This window comes from Leishmania braziliensis, chromosome 13, assembly GCF_000002845.2.
Source record: "Leishmania braziliensis MHOM/BR/75/M2904 complete genome, chromosome 13".
Classification (NCBI taxonomy): Eukaryota; Euglenozoa; class Kinetoplastea; order Trypanosomatida; family Trypanosomatidae; genus Leishmania; species Leishmania braziliensis.
The window spans coordinates 376,843-395,927 of NC_009305.2; the positions used below are offsets into that span (position 1 = coordinate 376,843).

The 19,085-nt window shown below is 57.3% G+C and overlaps 5 protein-coding genes across 5 annotated transcripts; all 5 read right to left on the minus strand.

Moving 5' to 3' along the window:
- Positions 1-633: 633 nt before the first annotated feature.
- LBRM_13_1060 (conserved hypothetical protein) lies at positions 634-3,849 on the minus strand (the record flags this gene model as incomplete). The annotated part of the gene is made up of 1 exon (XM_001563198.1): positions 634-3,849. One exon carries the CDS (start codon positions 3,847-3,849, stop codon positions 634-636), a length of 3,216 nt encoding a protein of 1,071 aa, XP_001563248.1.
- A 1,164-nt stretch (positions 3,850-5,013) lies between these two features.
- On the minus strand, positions 5,014-5,604 carry LBRM_13_1070 (conserved hypothetical protein; the record flags this gene model as incomplete). The annotated part of the gene is made up of 1 exon (XM_001563199.1): positions 5,014-5,604. The coding sequence occupies one exon, from the start codon at positions 5,602-5,604 to the stop codon at positions 5,014-5,016; it is 591 nt and encodes a 196-aa protein (XP_001563249.1).
- A 3,470-nt stretch (positions 5,605-9,074) lies between these two features.
- LBRM_13_1080 (hypothetical protein, unknown function) lies at positions 9,075-10,340 on the minus strand (the record flags this gene model as incomplete). The annotated part of the gene is made up of 1 exon (XM_001563200.1): positions 9,075-10,340. One exon carries the CDS (start codon positions 10,338-10,340, stop codon positions 9,075-9,077), a length of 1,266 nt encoding a protein of 421 aa, XP_001563250.1.
- Positions 10,341-13,935: 3,595 nt separating this feature from the next.
- Positions 13,936-15,357, minus strand: LBRM_13_1090 (conserved hypothetical protein; the record flags this gene model as incomplete). Its single annotated transcript, XM_001563201.2, has 1 exon — positions 13,936-15,357. One exon carries the CDS (start codon positions 15,355-15,357, stop codon positions 13,936-13,938), a length of 1,422 nt encoding a protein of 473 aa, XP_001563251.1.
- A 1,722-nt stretch (positions 15,358-17,079) lies between these two features.
- On the minus strand, positions 17,080-18,513 carry LBRM_13_1100 (conserved hypothetical protein; the record flags this gene model as incomplete). Its single annotated transcript, XM_001563202.1, has 1 exon — positions 17,080-18,513. The coding sequence occupies one exon, from the start codon at positions 18,511-18,513 to the stop codon at positions 17,080-17,082; it is 1,434 nt and encodes a 477-aa protein (XP_001563252.1).
- Between the last annotated feature and the right edge of the window lie 572 nt (positions 18,514-19,085).

The following is a 19,085-nucleotide window of genomic DNA, read 5'->3' on the forward strand; positions in this document are numbered from 1 at the left end:
CTGGAAGAGAAGAACGTGCAAGGCGCGCGGGGGAGGAGGGGGGGGAGGGAGCTGAGCGGAGGGGGAGAAGAGGGATGAGCACGGTAAAAGAGCAGGTACACGAGAAGAAGCCGCCAGGGTCGTTATCACGCAGAGCATTCCACACCACCCCCTCCTCTCTGAGTCCCCTCCCCCCGTACCCCCCTCTTGACGATATGAGTAAAGGAAAAGAGGACTACGGCACATTAGTGGCGTGTGTAGACGTACACACAGTCACGCATTAACCGACACATGCCCAGACAGACCCACACGCACGGCTGCCTGTGCCAGAGCAGGAAGGGAGAAGGAAGGGGAGGGGGGGAGGAGACGTCCACGGAGAGCGAGGTTGTCAATCATCATACCCACAGTGCCTCTTCTTCTGTGTGTGTGTGCTCATCAGGGCTATACTGATGGAGGGAGGAGTTATACTGGCCAATGCGGTACTGCCACTTGCCGCCTTCCCCCCTTCCCTCACAGACACTACAGCAGGGAGTCCAAAATATATGTCTTCTGCTCTTCCCCTCGATAGTGTATTGCACTCACCCATCACGGCACGATCCTTCGAGGATGTCTTCGATCCGGTGAATCAGCCACCACGAGCGACATTCTCGCAAATCACATGGCCTGGGTCATGAGCGCACAGAGGTGACCCATCGTCGCCGTGTACTCACGCTCGTTCATGCACGACGATCGGAGCAGCACCGCACGCCACTGCGCCAAGCGGCCCGCGACACACAACAGGTCTCCCTTCATGGGCAGCTGAACGTGGAGGAGCAGAGCCGATACGGTGGCCGCCAACCGCGCCGCTGTAGCGAACAAGGATAACCTTGCCATCTCGCAGTCACTCTGGTGTCGAAGAGCAGGGGAAAACTCCATGTAGGTGGCGCTGCTGGCTCGCACGCTGCTGCTCTCACCTTCCTCAGCGTCCCGAGTGCAGTCCTGCGGTTGCCAGCGCATGGGCAGCTCGTTACAGAGACGGCATACAGCGTAGAGGAGCTGGTACTGTAGCTGACACACACGTGACCGCAACTGTGAAGCGTCCAGTGCACTGAGGTTCACCACTGAAGCAAATGGCGAGCCAGGGGGTGCACCACACGGTGATAACCAAGACGAAGATGATGGGGGTGGGTGTGGGTGCGGCCGTTGCCTGAGACCCTCACCTGCAACAGCGGCAGCTGTGGTAGTGGAGAGACTACCCGGCGACGCTGGTGAGTCTGCATCGTCGTGCAGCGTCGTTTCTCTCGCATCGCCCTTCGCAGCCGCGCTGGTCACCGTGGAGGAGAAACAATCCTCACCACGTATCAGCGTCAGAAGCTGCTGAAGAACTGGTGGTGGGTTCGCGTAGAGAGACGTAAAAAGGCGAAGAAGCGCCATGCAGGTGTGCTGTGCCTTCGTTATCGGAGCGCCTGCTATTTCCACCTGGATGTTGCGGCAAGAGGTAGAGCGCTCCGCGCTTCGAGGTTGGCCAACAGCGTCAGTGCTGCGTAGCAGATCACTGACGGCGCGCACAAAGGCGTCCACCAACGCGTCCAAAAGCGTGCGCATGCCCTCTGTCGCAGCAGCCGCGAGGATGCCTTGTAGGGCAAAGGCCGGCACTTGCGGTGGCGGTTGAGGCGGCTGCCATTCACCCCCATTGCTGGTCTCGGCCCCCCGCCCCCTCGTCTCCTGTTCATCAATCGCTTCTGAAGTCGCTGGAAACGCACTGAGGGCGACGCGCGCGTCTGCGGCACACGTTACAAGATCGGTCCAAATCGCGTGCCCCAGCCACCACTCCACATAGCCGAGCGTCACTACTTCGCACGGCCACTGGGAGAGTACTTCACACCACTGTCGCGTAAGACGGCGCAGCTGCTCAACAAATCCAGCAGATGCGTCTGACTCAGCCGCTGTTGCCGCAGAGGTGGGGGAAGGTGCACGGGGGACTCGACCTCTCACGCGTGGTGACGCGCGACAGTCATCAACCTTCACGCCATGGCCAGCGTCTGGCGAGTGGCACGCGTTCGGCGTGCCCACCAGCACCTCCGCCAGACCCGCCTCAAGTCGTTCTAGCCCATCGAAGATTAGCAGCAGAGCGGCCCGCAGCGTGCGCGGCTGCGCTGACGCGGAGGTCTCCGTTGCTTGAGCGGAAGCATAGAACGCCACAGGAAGGGATGAATGTAGGCTCTGAGTGACAGTACCAGCAGAGCTAGCAGCTGGGGTCGAGGTGAAGCTGGCTGCCGCTGCCACAGAGGCGTCCACATCGCGCGCGAGGTGAGCAGCGAAGGCACGCGAGAGGGTGTGCAACACCCACGGCCGCACCCACGCAGGCGGTTCTGTGGGAGGTGTAGTGGCAGTCCTCAAAAACGGACCGGTGCCGCTCGCCGTCATCGCCGCTGTCCTCGATGGCACAGCGCCAAAGAAAGCGAGGACCGCGCTGAAAGGCGATGGGGCAACTCGTGGTCGGGAGGCGCTGATGCCGCTCGTTGACGTCGCCGCGGAAGCGAGTGCCACTGCCGGTGACTGTGGAGACGCGAACACTATGGATGACGAGGATGACACGGACGGCGATGTTAGCCACCGCGTTGGCACGGCAGGGGTGCCGCCGTCATCACGGATGCTCGTGTTGCTGAGGCGTTGGTACGGCTGCACGTACACAGAGCCCCCCACGCCCTCGTGCCGGCGCCGTCGCTTTGGCCCAGGAACTAAACTGACGCTGCCACTGTCCAATGGCGGCCCGTCTTCAGAGCCCAATATGGATCGACAGCGGGAGCGACGGTACCCACGGGCCACACGTACGGCCGACAACGACGACGGCACCGGGACTTGGACACGTCCTGTCTTGCCCGAGCGACTCTCCGCTGCCCAGGCCAACACCGTCTCGGTCTCGTCGCCAACATCAACACTGGCGTGCAGCTCCGCGGCGCGACGAGCACGTTCCTCTAGCGCATCCATGTCGCTTGAAGAGAAACTCGCCCCCGGTAGCCGTCGCACGTGCGTCTGCGCGGTGTCCTCGGCGGAGATATACGAGGGAGCCGGAACGGTGAAGGTGTTGCCACGGTCACAGCGGTCTCGTACAATCGACAGCGCCGCCGACGAGGTGACGCCATTGTGCGCGTAGAACGCTGAAGGAACGCGGTAAAGGTGCTGGACAGGCACGCCGGTAGACGAGAGAGCGTACGAAGAAAGCCTTCCTGGAGAAACTGCTTGTTGGCCTTGTTGTGGAACCTGATCGAAGCCGCGGCTCGACCCTTCCATCGCCAAGCAAGACGAGGATTCTGAGGGCGTGGAAGAGGTCGGACGTGGCTGTGGGGTGGTCACCGTCACTGGACGCTGCAGCATCTTTGCTGTGGCTGTTCCTGTTGCCTCTCCAGGAAATACGCCGCGGTGGCTGCGGCTGGTAATGATTCCTTTATCGCCGCGCTCGCCGTTTTGAGCAGCTGTCAAGTGGCTTTCCACCGCCTCAGTCCTGGTGGTCGCCGCTGCAGAGCCAACTCGCGTGCTGAGGCTATCAGAGCTCGGATGGTTGTTGCCTGCGATGGACGCGCCAGAGGGAACAGATGCGTTGATTACCGAGTGTGAGAACGGCGCTAGTCTCTCAGCGTAGCCCCCAGCACTACCTACACCGCTACCAAGACTAGCAGTGGTTGAGGTATCACGGTTGGTGGGGGAAACGTGCCGGCGCGTGCTCGCCGCGATGGTTGTGAAGGCGCCAACGCTGTCCATCACAGGGGTCGCACCAGTCAACTCGATCCCAGCAGCTCGGAAGGACATCGATAAAGGGCCGGGGGACGCCGCGTGGCGGGCAATGGCAACGCTGGTGCAGCTGCCTGATTGCTCACGCGTGCCGTCCATAAAGGCCGTTGAGGAAAGGGGTGGGGGTTGGGGGAGAAGAAGATTTGGGAGGAGAGCGATGCAAATATCTTCTCAGAGAGTGGAAAGAAAAAGATGCTACACACACGGGATCTCTATGATGAAGAGGGGACTTGGGGAAGAGTTAAGGGTGAGTGCCTGCGCGAACCGCCCACAACGTCCGCGCCAACTGTAAGAGCTGTCTAGCTAAAGGTGGTGGGTACTGGCGGTGCGACGCTCACACCAGCACAGCCGTCTTTCTTTTCTCCAACAAAGGAGGGGCGAATGGCCGGATATGGGCGTGTGTGCCTGTGCTAGTGTTGGTGGGGTAAACTCTGCTTGCTAGATAAGAGCCGCACGCGAGAGGGACGAGGGGGACAAGCAGAAGCCATGGGGAGAAGGACGGACGGGAGGAAGAGGGAGAAGGCGATGGGAATAAAGGAGAGGTGAGGCATTCCAGTTGGCAGCACCGCAGGTGACGAGACAGGGGAAATCGATCGATGCTACGAGTCCGTCTGTCCCCGCCGGAGAAAAACCCACAGAGACGCACCCACACAGCAGACCCACTTACACGTGCAGGCGCTGTGGTTGGAGCTGTGATATTTTTCCCTTTGACGCGCCTCGCCTTCTGCGCTTGGAGAGGGAGAGAGGGAGAGAGAGTGGGGTAAAGGGGGTCAGAGATAACGAGAAGTCAACCACCATAATGATTTGTCCAGCTGCCAAAAGAGCGTCTGCCTCACCACCACCACCCATTGTCTACAGGCATGCGTAGGCACACCGAGGCACAGGCATTGGCAGAGACATCACACGCAGAGGCAGACACAGAAGAGAACAGTGGGGGATAACACAGGGGCATACAGAAGAAACACGACAGGAGTAGCGAGCACGAGGGGGAGGGGTGCGTGCGTAGCGTCGATTGGCGGAGGGGGGGGGAGGGTGACGAGGCAAGTGGGAAAGAAGGGGAGGGAAGGGTCGAGGCGGCGCAATCAACGCACTTAACTGAGTGTTGCTCGGGGTATTCCCTCGATCTCTAGCGGCTGGGCCACTACAGCAACAACAATCACGAGATGACGCATTGTTTGCCACCTCCCAGCTGAACCCTCAATGACCCTCCTCCTCCTCCTCACTGCCCCCTCTCTCAGTCCTGCCCAATCTCTCTACTTCCGCTCACCAGCCTTGCGGAAACATGGCCTTGAAGCGACGCACAAAAAACTTCTGCCGCGGTCCGCCCACGTCCGAGCCGTACTGCCCACGTGCGCGCCACACGTCCCGTGAGTGAGTCAGCGGCTTCTGGCCAATTTTCCAGTGATAGTCGGGGTGGACATTGTAGTAAGTGGACTTGAACTCCGTCACCTCTTGAGTCTTGCGGCGGACATCGCCGACCTGGTTGAAGCGGCGCATCTCTGCCATCTTCTTGCGGTCCCGCTCTTCGGAGAAGTACATCATCTCCTTCGTTACCTCATCTCGCGAGTGAAACCAGTGCATATTTTGTGCGTACGTCTTGATCGACTTGGCCCGTTCCCATCCGAGGATAAGCCGGTAGTCAATGTCCTTCTCGCTCAGCTGCTCATTGTTTGGGTCTCGGAAAGTACACCGCACCTCCTCGGTAATGACGTCACGGCGCGAGCGCAACGGGAAGCCGTGCGCCCCTTTCAACAAGCTACGGTAGAGGCGAATTTTCTCTTGATGCCGGTACGAGATCGGCGCCGCGGTGGCCTCAGCGGCAACGCGGTGTGCGATGAAAGACGTGTGCAGCATACCTCCAGGGGGAGGGGGCTATTCTCTGTGGCCTTAAGAAGTGGGGTGCCAGGCATAAACCTGAGGGGGGGGGACCCATTCGCATCCACAGCCACGAGGAGTCTCTTCAAATTGAAGGTGCCGGACTGAACCACCAGTGACTACTGCACGCGCCCTGCGGGCGGAGACGAAGGGAGGCGACGAGGAGTACACGAGGTGGGGTCCACAATCCTGAAACACCGAAAAGAGCGCGACAAATTAGGAGGGCCAACGAAGTAGCGTGAGACTCTCTCCTCAACGCCTAACATGAGCGGCAACGAGCAGCAGCAGCAGCAGTAGCGATTGCCATCTTCATGGCGTAGCCGCACAAGCCCATGCACCCCACAAAGAAAAAGGCGAGAGCAAGGACCAAGAGAGAGAGAGGAAGAGCATCTATAGGTAACACACACACACACATGCATTCATAGGCAATGAGGGGAGGCGGAAGAGCCAAAGACGCGAGCGCAGGTGTCTTCGTGCCACGCCTTGCCTCTTTCGGTGCTGTGCTGCCGTCATCTACCAGAGCGGACGTCGCAGCAAGGCTACAGGGTGCGTATGTGCCCCCCCCCGTCAGACCCGCTTTTCCGCGAGAGAGCGAAGACGAGGAGCAGAAGTGTTAGAGAGGAGGGGAGATCTGCAGGTCATCACTGGACGCCTCTGTTCGTCTGCCTGCCTCATCCGTATCTCGCTCCCTCTCTCTTCCCCCTTACTGCCGGACATCAGTTCACACCTCTACGCGTCACGCCGCTGTGTGTTTCACTCCCTTCGTGGACAGTGTTTGGCATGGTGACCCGTATGGCGGAGAGAGAGACAAGCGAGACACAAACGCATGCGCGGGGGGGGGGGGAGAGAGGAGAAGAGCGCAGAGGGCAGAAGGTGGTGTGCTTTGAGCAGGTGCATTGCTGTTCGGTTCTCAAACTCTCCACGTGTATGCGCCCAAGGCAGAGCTGGCGATGGACTAGGAAGCGGGAGGAAGGGGTAGGCCGACTATGCGTGGATGCCTCTAACATCTGAAGGAGGGGAAAGACAGGCGATGTCCTAGACAAGAAAAGGAAGAAGAATATGCGAGAAGGAGAGCACCAAACTGACAAGAAGCAAAGGTGAAAGACCACACCCACCTACCCACCCACCCACCCACATACACACCCACACACACACACACACACACACACGCGGGCTATGTGCACAGAGGCCGAGGGAGAAAGAGAGCACCATCTTCATAGGGGGCATCTACCTAGCCGAGAAGAGGGAGGGGGAGGCATAGGAACATGGCGGTGAAGAGAGAAAAAAAAGGTTCACATGGAGGGGGGTGGGTGGGTGGGGAGCAACCCGCCACCAAAGGAGAGACAAGCAAAGCAACGACAAAACACAAAACGAGTCGATGGGGGGGGGGGGGGAACAGCGAAGGAGAGAGTAATGGATCGCGCAAAGCCACCGAAAGACCAACAGGAAAAAAAGAGGGAGATGCGTAACGAAGCCCGACACGCATCAACTACCGCACCTCGCCATGACACTCGGCTTCCGTTGTCTGTCCTGCGTGCGTGTAGCGGCGCATGTGCACATGTTCGACTTTGGGGGAAACACATAGGCACATGCCCATACATTACCTACGTAAACACGAGCGTGTGCGCGTTGTGTGTTGTGAGGGCAATGATACAGGCCAAGGGGGCGACAGGGGAGCAAATATTGCCCAGGAAAAGGGAGTGAGTGGAGGCACACATAAAGAGGAGGGGAGACAGCCCAAGACTCGCGAAGGGAAAGAGGGAAGGCGAGCAAAGCAAAACAAAGTAAACATGAAAGAAGATACCCGCACCCACAGAGGGAGAGAGAGAGAGAGAAATACATAGTCGGGTATATATACACACACACACACACACGCACGCACGCACGCTCAGGGGGGAAACAGTAGGGGATATACTATACATGGAAGATATTCTGCGTGCCCTTGTCGCTTGTTGTGCACTGCTGGAGGAGGGCAGTGCATTTTCTTCTTTTTAAAAGAATAGCTGACATGTACCAGTCCTTTAATCATCCACCCTCTTCCCCCCTCCCCTCCCTCTCACGGCGCGTGCGTGCCACTGAAGAAGAGCACAGACGCGATTATCCCATCAAGCGACAACACTTGCGAATACGTAAGGGAAGGCGGGAGAGGGGAGCGACTAACAGAAGCCGCACACACACGCAGAAGAGACTTCAGTGAAGCAAGCTAACTCATCGAGAGAAATTGGGAGACGTTCACACAGAGGCGAGAGAGAGTAAAAGCCCACAATACTGGTATGGCGGGGAGAGCGGGGTCGCAGAGGGGAAAGGGGACATCGAGTGTGGCCCAAGGCAGAGGGTAATCAATGTAGGCGCGGTATACAACGGGCGCCCACCCTTACACAGACGCAAGGGGAGATACACGGGATCCTCGTCCACCAGAGCTGTCGCCACCCTTTTCTTCATTCTGACCTCTTCTCATGCAAGCGCGTTCACTACGTGCATCATGGAGAGAATGAGAAAGGGTCCTCCCCCCTCTCCGGCCAACGTATCAGATGACAGCTACCAGTGGCGAAAGAGGAGACAAGTGATGAAAGGAGCGTCAACGAAAGATGAAGGGAGAGAGAGAGAGAGTTGCGAAGCGATTAGTGGAACGCATGAAGGAAGGGTGCTGTGTCTCGTGTGCGTGTGTGTGTGTGTGTATGCGTGGCATTGCTGTTTTTCCCCTTGCCCGCCCGCCGTCCTCCCAACTGCAAATCCGCCCAAGAGAGCGAAACTGAGAAACGATGGAGTATAACGAGGGACATCCCCAGCAAAGGGCGCAACGAATAACACTACTAATCATAAACACCCAACAGACGTGCACCACAGCACAGGTAATATAGACCCCCCCATACATACATACACATACAGAGAAGAGGGGGCAAAGGCACCCAAGAGCGGGGGAGGGGGGGGGAGGAGGAGTTCCAGAGGACTACACACAGAGGGAGAGGATGGGGGTAGAAGCGAGGGGGGGGGGGGGAGGCGAGAAGGGGGAGAGAGAGAGGCGCGGCAATCACCTAAGTCGCAGTCGTGATTCGCACACACACACACACATGGGCGAGTGAGTCGGCGTGAATGACGACGACGTCCTTCCCCCCTCCCCCTCCCCCTCGTCCCTCTTCCCCTGCTCTGACTTCTGACGACACGCTCCCTTCTCACCTCGTTGATAACGAAGTACATTCACAAACCACCGAGAACAAAGGATGGCAGCAAGGCGCCAGGTACGAAAGAGAACATAGCGAGGGACGCGTGTCACCGAGCAAAACAGCTGGTGTGCACGGCTAATGGAGTTGGCACAGAGCGTGAGCCACATAGTTGTGGAGCAGGTCAGTCGGGTCATTGTTCTCTGGTCCTCTAAGGGGCGCACGCCCGCACTTCTTCCCCAACGTATCGCTGCTGCGTTGCGTTTTTTTGTTGTTGCACCCTGCGCCTTACATCCAGTTGTTCGTAACGCGGCTATGATCGTTGTACTGATTATTCATTCCTTGGTTGTAGGCGCCATTCTGGCTCGAGAGCGGGTTGGGGTACTGATTGTACGGCAGCTGATTCGCTGTATTGTGGTTGGCGCCGTACATGTTGCTTTGATTCTGCTGGCAGGCCTCCCTCGGGTTCCTCACACTCATGTCGTCGTCTGAGCTGTGGCAACTGTGCTGCTGCGTAAAAGAGCGTGTCGACAGAAAGGACTTGGTGTGCGTGACCTGCTTTGTCTCCTCCTGTGCCCACTCCGGTGCGTCCTCCGGCGGCTCGTCCATGTTTTCATTGTCTTGACAGCACGCCGCCAAGACGAAGACGACGAAGCACAGCACCAGGAGGGCGACGAAGAAGACGACCCACCAGAGGCTCTGCAGTTTGCTGGAGGTGTCCTGCTGCTCGTACATCATGCGGCTCGAGCCTTGTGCCTGGCACACAGCCCAGAAGTTCGCTTGGCTCGCTTTCTGCGCATCTGCGTTCCATTTACTGCTGTTGTAGATGGCGCTAAACGAGAATCCGGCATAGCTGTAGCCACCCGAGGCCTTGTTGTCGGACCAGGTGGACGTGTCGCCGTTCCCGACCGCAAGAAGGTCCTGGCCAAACATGGCGCTCGGCCGCAGTTGCGACTTCAAGGGTTCGGTCTTGTTGAACCATGACGGGAAGCCGCCCTGCACGCCGTACACGCTCACTGAAGGCGACAACGGTTCCAAGAAGTAGTTGCCGGCATAGAAGGTGACGCCAACGTGGCTTATGTACAGCGGCAAGTCCGGGTTATCGTCCATCTCGGACCAACGGCCTTGGTTCCAGCGCCAGTAGCAGCCGAAGGACGCGCCAGCGCCGGAGCCGATGACGTGGTCAACTAGGGGTGGAGGGCAATTGATCAAGGGGTTTGCGTTCGTGCTGGCCGCAAGGTACGCGTACCACTCCGTGGCAGCACCGGCACCGCGTGCCGCCTGAATGACAGCGGTGTGCAGCGCGGCCGTTGGCTCGCCAGCAATGTAGCCGCCACCCTCTTGACAGAGAAGACGGCTTTCCATCTTGTCGCCGCTTCGGTCGGGCCTCACGAAGGTGGTCACCACCGGCACGTACGCAAAGCCTTGCACATACTCGACGCCGTAACTGAGGAGCACGAGCAGCAGCATCGCAACGGACAGAGTGATGGGGCGACGACGACGAGCGCCATCCATGTGGTGGGGCGCCACTGCCCCATCGAGCTGCACTGCCATGCTAAGTGCTCGGTGTGGTTTTCCTGTCGTAACACAGTGTCTCTGAGTGCTTGCGAAGGATACACGGAGAGAGATGGAGATGGAGATGGAGAAGAAGATGATGATCAACGAAGCCTGGCAAAACGGAGTCCCAGCCGGATAGGAAGTGAAACACACGAGAGAGATTTGAGGGGGCGAAGAGCGACAAGAAACTTTGTAGAGGTGCTTGAGCGTGCAAAGACAGAAGGAGGGGGGGGGGAAGAGAGCGCGTCAATGGAGAGTCGCCAGTGCAACGGGCACAACTTTCACAAAGTTGATGATGACACGTTTCCTATTTTTTTCTGCTTCTCTCTTGTGCTCTGTCAGTTTTTAGTCTTAATTCCTGGTGTCTCCCTGTTGTTGTGATTGCCTCGTGGTCTCTTCAGCTTTTTGTGCCTGTTTGCCTGATGCGCTGCCACAGTGAACTTCCATCTTTGTAGACGACGTGTGCGTGTGCGAGTAGCGGAGAGGGGGAGGGAATAAGGATAAGGAGAGAGAGAGCCATTGAGAGAGACATGCGGCGGAAACGCTGAAGCAGAGGGGAAAGGGAAGGGCATTCTGCATGATGGCGCATTTTTCGGGTATATAAAAAAGAGGAGGGCCTTTTTATGTCCTCCACTCTCTGGACGCATTTGTAGGCAGAAGGTGAAGCGAGCGAAAAGGCCAGGGAAGCAACGACACATGTGAAACTGAACGTCGAGACAAAAGTGTCCAGTACGGCAGCGGTGCTCGCGGCGAAGAGGAAGGATAGAGTCATTGACACACACACACACACACATGCATATGTGAAAGTGCAGATGCTCCTGTGCCTGTGTGTATGTGTGTGGGTGTTTCACCACCACCATGGAAGAAGCCATCGAAACAGCACAACAGGAAAGGAGGCAATGGTGAAAGAAAAGGTGTGTGGAGGCGGGGGAATGAGCTCGCAAACATGAAAAGCTCAAAAAACGAAGACAGTGGTGGATAGGCTACTCGTTTCACGGGCTTGCGGTGTCGGGAGGGGGAGCCGAGGGGAGAGCTGAGGTCTATGAAAAAGCACAGAGGTGCAGACAACGAAAAAGACCACACTGTTTCCTTCTCTATGGATGGACTGCCTTACCTCTTCTATTTCACTCTGTACATCGTTCCCTATTTCTTCTCTCCCTGCAAAGGTGTGTGTGTGTGTGTGTGTGGGGTGACGTGCCTCACGTAGAGACCAGTGAGCGTGATCGCCACAAGCATGTATCGGCACCCCGGTGTGTCAGTATCCCATTTCCTTCGCTTCTCTCTGAGCGTGGGAGAGCCCCTTCATTGCTTCTGTTGTGGACCCTGTTCTCTACTGCCACACCCACTTCGGCATCCCATGCAAGGCAACGAGGAGGGGACACGCATCACAGCAGAGCTCACCACACCTCCTCCCTTACGCGCAGACGTGCTCTTGTGCAGATCTGCGAGAGAAGAGAAGAAAGAAAGAAGAGAAGATGAAAAAACAAGAAAAACGAGAAGGCAAAAAATGCGAGGAATGACGGAGGACAAGCAAGGGAGGGAGGGAGGGGAGGGGGGCACACACGCGCACGTTACAGCAGACCCTGCGTCCATCCACATCAAAAGCAAGCAAGCAAGAAAAGAGAAGAACAAAAACAAGCGACATATGTGTGTGTGTGTATGAATGAGTGAATGGGTAATAGGGGGGGAGGGGGGCAGCAAACAAGTTTGGTGTCGCGATGCAGAGGAAGCGATGACATGCAAAGGAGAATCTCAGTATATATATATACGCCCCACCCCACCCCACCCCACCTCACATACACACATACACACACAGCTGAGAGAGACTTGAATACACAAGGAAGCTGCACATGCAGAGGAGGAGAGACCAAACAGAGGTCAAGCAACATTCTCATGCACAGGAAACGAAAGAGACAGGCAAGGGACAACGACGAGGAGAGAGAGACAGAGGGTGTGTGTGTATGTTTGTGTGCATTAAGCGGAACGCGATCGAGAGCGTCTCATCGGAGTCCCCTTTTCCTCCTTCTCTCTTTTTTTCTTCCCTTTCCATCGTGCTACCTCTATTATTCCATTCAAAAAAAATATATAAAGGAAGAAACATAAGAATAACCACCACGTGCACTACCTCTCTATACATGCCGCACGACAGCACCAAGGACAAGCAACGCGCAATGACTAGGCACATACACACACCCACACTCTCTCTCTCATATATATACATATGCATACATAAATTTACATAGAGGATATAATGTGCATATCTAACAGGAGAGCATGGAGGAGACACATTCATGCCTACCGACATACACACACACACACATGCCTAATGTGTAGAGGTCAGTAGGAAAGAGAAAAAGAGAGTAACTAAGCAAGAGCATAAGAGGAAAAGGTGCAGTGAAGTGAATTGAGGAGCGCGGGCTCAACGGGGAGGTGGTTGTAATCTCTTGACCTATCAGAGCAGACGATACTCTCACGTTCAGAACGCGGGGAACAAAACAACATCACGCAAAGAAAAGAACAGAGAGGACAACCTCAGTCCGCACATGCCCCTACACACGGCAGATACATAGACATATACACGCCTACACACATACAGTCCGTCATGCAAGAGAAGAGAGAGAGAGCGAAGGAGCGTGAACTGCGATCAACACGAAGCATGTATGTGCGTGTATGCTGTTCACACGTGTATGGGGTGGGGTGAATAGAGGGAGGGAGAGGTGAGGAGGGGGTGGAAGGCGGTTGAGCAAAACCAAACCAAGACAGCGGATCAAAGAGGCGGACAACTCCAGCTTGAAGGGGGTAGTAGAGGGGGGAGGGGATGAGAAGAAGGGGCGGGTTATGGCAGGGAGGCAATAAAAATATTCATGGACACACACACCTACACCCACCAAAGGAGAGATACCTGCGGGGTGGGGGCAGTGAAAAGCGAGAAACGTGAACAGAGAGCAAAGAAAACTCACACCAGCAGACCAGCCCACAAGCACCGATGCATGCCCGCAGAAAAATAGAACGAAAAGAGCATGAGAACCGAGCCCAGAAGCCTAGAGGAGGAGGAGGAGGGGGGGTCCAGACAGAAAAGGGAGAGGGGGAGGGGGGGAACAATTCCAGCACAGGAGAGAATTGCACTAGTCGCCGTAGCCAACACAGTAGTCGCGCAAGTACTCTTGTTGTTGAGCCTCTTCATCTTTCTTTCCTGAGCTTGTTCGTTGCCCCGTGGAATCACGCGAAGAATAGAGATCACGCCTCCCGGAGAGAGTGTGTGGCCTACAAGAGTAGGGGTAGCGTGTACATGCGTGTACTGAAATGGGCTTGTCCAAAGATATCTTCCTGGGCGGCGAGGAGGAGCAGGAGGAGAGGGTGTGTCGTCGCGGTCTTCCTGTGGAAAAAACAGGCAAACAAAACACAAAATGTGCACATCAGCAGAGGGTCGTTGGAGGGTGGGGGGGGGGGGTGTAGGGAGAGAAGGAGTCAGTCAAGACACCGAAACACATCCCACGTACCCCACTTCCACTTCCTCTCAAGCAAGAATTGAAGGAGGGAGAGCGGCAGATATGCTCTCTCTTTCTCTCTCTCTGTGGTTTCCTCGTTCTCTTTAGAGGTTCACGTTCGCCTCATCGATCTCGCCAGCCTGTGGTACCTCGACATCGTCGAAGGCCTGCGAAATGTTGCGGTTACGACTGCGACGCATGCTGCGACGCTTCGAGGTGACGAGGCTGGGCTCCTGGGGGGCATTTCCCGCGCCATCCGCCTCTTGTACATTCTGTGACGATCCTTGGTAAGATAAGCCCTCCTCGCTGATATCCACGGCGTTGCAGCCGATGAGGTTGCCATCCGAGCTCGTGGGTACATTGCCGTGGGCATACTGAGTGCGCCCGCCGTTCTGGTAGATACCGGCCGCACCCACGGCCATGTCCTCCGAATCGTGCGGCTGCAGCGGATTAAAACCGCGTCCATAGCGCATCTGGCGGCGCTGCTCCTCCTGCGCTGGTGACAGCATCTGCGGTGACAGCATCTGCGGTGGCAGCGGCATCCCACCTGGCACGGCGTACTGCTGGTTTGTCGCCTGGGATGCTCTATCAGTGACGACGTACCCCTTGCCAACGCGCTCGCGGATGACCATCACGAACAGCGGCGGCTCCTCCTTTGGCTTCATTGAAGTGAAGCAGCAGTAGATGACGATGAAGAAGAGGAAGGCCAGGATGATAATGGCTACTATCAGGAAGATGACCCACCAGTGCGACTGAGACCACATGAGGGTTTTGAAGCCATTCACAAACACTGGCTGCGGCATGCGCGTGGTAAAGGGGGGCCTCTCCGGATAGAGCTGGTGCTCGCACACAATCATAAAGCTGCTCGTTGGGTTCGGGTCGTTATTCTTCGGCACTAGTGGCGCGTCCATGCGGTAGAGACCCCTCATGACGGGGTCGAAACTGGCGACGCCGCCAAAGTACCCACGTGGGTATCGTTTACCTGAGGCGTCGACCTTCGGCTCCCAGATGAATTGTTCAAACTGATTCAGAACCTGGCTGTCTCCCGAGCTCTGCTGGTAGAGGTTAGCCCAGTACGCCGTGCCAGGCTCGTCTTTGTACGAGTACATGTCGTAGAACCCGTAGCGCCAGCGGTAGTAGCAGTTGGCGCTGTTCGGTGTCGTGGCGCCCTCGACACGCTCTGCACAGGCCGTGTTGGGCAGGGACGGCGCCGCACTGGAGCCAGTGTAGATAGTGCTCCTGCTTCCACCGCCGTTGATACTCATCCAGTACGCGACGGTGTTGCTCAACCGAGTGTTTGCGTCGCTGGCTGGGACGCCGCCAGCGTCGAAGCACGTCGTCTCAGTGCTAGAGTACGTGACAGCTATGCCAGAGCTCAACAGAGAAGCGGAGCTATACGACGTGTACCCTTTCATCTGCAGTGCCAGTAGACCGAGTAGACCCTGCGCCTGGGCCACCTCTGCGAGACCGCTCAAGGTGAGCAGCACAAGCAGCACTGCCAAAGGAAGAGAGGCAGGCAACTTCATGGATGTTTGTTTTGTGTGTTCCCGAGCAGCCTTTTTTCTCTTTCTTTAGTTTTTGCTTTCCGGCGTAGGAGGCGGGGAGAGGAGGACCGCGTCAGGAAAAAGGAGCGAGCAACAACGGGGGAAACTCAACACACATACGTTGTTGTTCCGCGTCTCAGCCTTAGGGAGGGAGCGAATGGGATGGGAGCCGTGGGAGCTGAGCGAGAAGGAGCGATGTACACGGCGGAGAGTGCCCGGGGGGGGGGGGGGGGGAGAGAATCGAACAAGAAAAACGAAAAGACGAGAGCGCAAGGAAACGGCGCGTGGAGGCGAAATGAAAGAATGCTGTGGGACCGATGATGATGCGGTGGTGGTGGTGGTGGTAGCGAAGGAGGACGAGAGCGGAGGAGAGGAGGGGGAGGGGGGAAGAGAGGAAGGCGAGCAAGAGCGAAAGAAAATCAGGCTTGGATGGTGCACAGTTACCCACACCTACACTGATGCACAAAAGCCCAGGCAAAAAAGTGCACGCACACACTCAGTATGGTGAATGAAAGAGATGATTGATGTACATATACAACCATGCGCTGCGACCGGTCGATGAGGGGCCACACAAAGTGAAAGGTGGGACACGACGACTAGTGGTAGTGGTGGTGGGGAGGGGGCGTTGGCAAAAATGCCGCACTGTTTGAAGGCGAGAACCAAGGGGGGGGGGGTGGAAGCAAAGGAGGGCAGGGGATGAGCAGATATAGTGAGTGGACGAGCGGGTAAGAAGTGAAGTGGAAAAGACTTGCCACGGCAGGTGACACACACACACACACACACACACACACACAAGCACGCGTACAGAGAGAGAGAAAACAAGGGGAAAGACAGAGGTGTAGGAATGAACAACAGAGGAGAGGTGTGTGGTAAAGACCCAAAGAGACGAGGAAATCGAGAGACATACCCTCTCAAGCACAGACCCATGTGCTGGTGAACGTGAGGGTGAGTGGAGAGGAGGAGGAAGGTGCCGAGTGCACCGAGCCCTCCAGCCCCTCCCTTTTTTGTTGTTGTTGCTTGCCTGCTCACGCAGGGTGCGCCCTCCCCCCCTCTTCTCCCCGACACAGTTGTACGCTTGACGGCAGCTACAGCCGTCCACCACGGTCACTGCCACCATATATCCCTCGTGGTGGTGGTGGTTTTCGTTCCTTCGGTTTTTTTTGTTCGTGGGGTGGGGTAGGGGGAGGGGAGGGGCCTTCACCCACATCCAGAGAGCGAAGCGGAGGCAGCGACCTCTTTGTCCAACTCAGAGAGAGAGAGAGTGTGTGCACACACACACACACACACACACACACAAGCGTATACCTTCGGCCACTGTGGTGCGGCTTTTTTTTTTCTTCCGCACCACAGCACAGAGATCGAGAGAAGGGGAGGGGGAGGGGGAGACGAGGAAATGATACCCGCGGGGCGCCAAGAACATTGCAATTTGAGGGGAGGAGGGGCGGTTGCACTGGCAGCCACTACTTCGGCGAGTGCCATACGCACACACCCACACACACCCACAGCTCCTTCCTGCCTCTCTACCTCTCTCGCGTTACTCAAAGTGCAAAGCACTACAGAGAGAGAGAGAGAGCGAAGCACGCAACAAGAAGGTACACGCGTACTCACGTCAGCAGTCCCCGCCAAACAGAGGGGGCTGTTTCTCCTCGTCGCTCCTCTTTCTCGTCGTCTGTGCATCCTGGCTCATTCCCTTGCATGATTTCCCTAGAGGCCTACCAAGCGCAACGTGCTGCAGATGGCCTCAGCCCAACAGTACAAGTTGTACCGCGTGTTGGCGTCGTTGAGCACGAGCGGCCAGCAGGGATTGTCACCGCCTCGAATGTTGCTGTCTGCATACGAGGTGACCAGGAACAGGATACCAGCGTACGCCACGTCACCCATCAGCAACGCCGCCATTTTCGCAACGGGTGAGTGGATTAGCCTCCTCGGCTGACGACATCGACGCCGGTTCGACAGCTCAGGTGTGCAGGGATCGACAGAATCTGCGGCACCTGTGTTGGCACTTGTAGAAAGTGGCGGAGTAGCAGCGGCTGCCGTTAGTGCTGTTGTCTTCGCCGTTGGGCTCGCAGACGATGACGCGGCGTACCACCGATGCATCGCTGCAATAGAGGTGCGCCGCGCTAGCCACCACAGCCCCATGGAGATGTGCGACGGCAAGCGCGGCAGCAGCGACACGATGAAGTAACCACGAGGCGAGAGTGAAGCCCAGACGCTGTCCGCCAGCGCGTGCGGCGACGCGGGTCCATCGCGCCACTCAAAATGCAGCGGCTGTGTAAATCCTGCAAGGCGCTGCCAGAGCGTCTGCAGGGCCCCCAGACGAGGAAACAGCCGCGACCACACACCAGCCGCCGAGACACTGAAGCTGTAAAGGCCGTAAGTAGAGTTAACGGCTGGAAATGGGGGCGCAGAGGTGGTGAAAAGCGGTGCCGTAGCAAGCGCGCTGAGGAGCGATGTCGGAGTCACATCCTTCGTGTTATCCGCCGTGGGCAGCGGACCGAAAGGAAGGACACAGTCAAGTGTCCGACAGATGGCATAGAGAACGGTAATGGACGCGACAGACACGAAGCAACTCGTGGTCGCGGCTCGCAACATGACCACGCCGTACTGACACACAGCAGCCCAGCTGCAGGTCCGCACAAATTGCACGTGAGGCGCGCGCTGCGCCGCCAACACCTGGTAGGCGAACGGCGAAACCACCCACGAGTGGCGACGACCAACACGGAGAGCAAACATCGAGGCCGACTGTTGTGACGGCGATCGTGGCGAGCCTGACCATAGCACTGGTGCGTTACCACCAACACCACCCCTTGCTTCCCTCGCGTCCGTCAAATTACTCTTGTAGGAGATGAGTATGCCGCCCTCCTCCGCCGAGTCGATCAGCGCGCCATTCGCCTCCGTTCCGTTAAAAAGCGCCTCACACTGTATCGAGTCCTTCGCTAGGTTCACCAGCTCCGCTCGGTACCGGTGCGCCACGATACGGGCCGCCTGGTAAACAATCGGCGTGGCGGCCAGTGCCACACCCACAGCCACCGCATGCCAGCGAAGAAGATGTTTCACATCGTGCAGAAACAGACTCGCCGCCTGCTGCGTCTGACCGCCACCGTCGCCCACGCTGCAGGCAGTGACAGCGGCTTGCATGCCTTCCGTTACAGTGAGGAATTTCAGGAGTGAACGGTACAGGCGCACGTGCCTGGGCGCCTCTTTGCTTGCAGAGCCGTGCGTGTGCGTGTGTGTGTGTGTGCGTGTGCGCACACGCTCATGCCAGTGTACCGACGGAAGGGGAGGAGGAGAGAATGACGTCGGGGTCGAAGGGAGCAATGCGCACCGAGAGGTGATGCGGTCCCATTTTTCAGAAATGAGAGAAAACAAGCGAAGGGAAGCAAGAGAGCAGAGAAAACGAGTGTGCGTGTGCGTGTGTGCGAGAGAGAGAGGTGCGCAAGGCCCGGAGAGTAAACGAAAATGAAGGAAAGGAGGGGGCGCGAGCACAGGAGTGAGGAGGGGGTACCGCGAGGAGGTCGATGCCGAATAGTTCAGCAGTCGATGGAGCTGTGGGTGGTTTGGTAGAGGGAAGGGAACGCGAATTGCAGGCAAGGCAATAAAGCGTGCAAACGCCCACCAACTACCGATTCAGCAAGGAAGCCTCAACAGCGCCTACCGCTGACACGAACGCGTCCTGCTTTGTTGATGTTCTCTTGTTCTCGTAGTGGGGG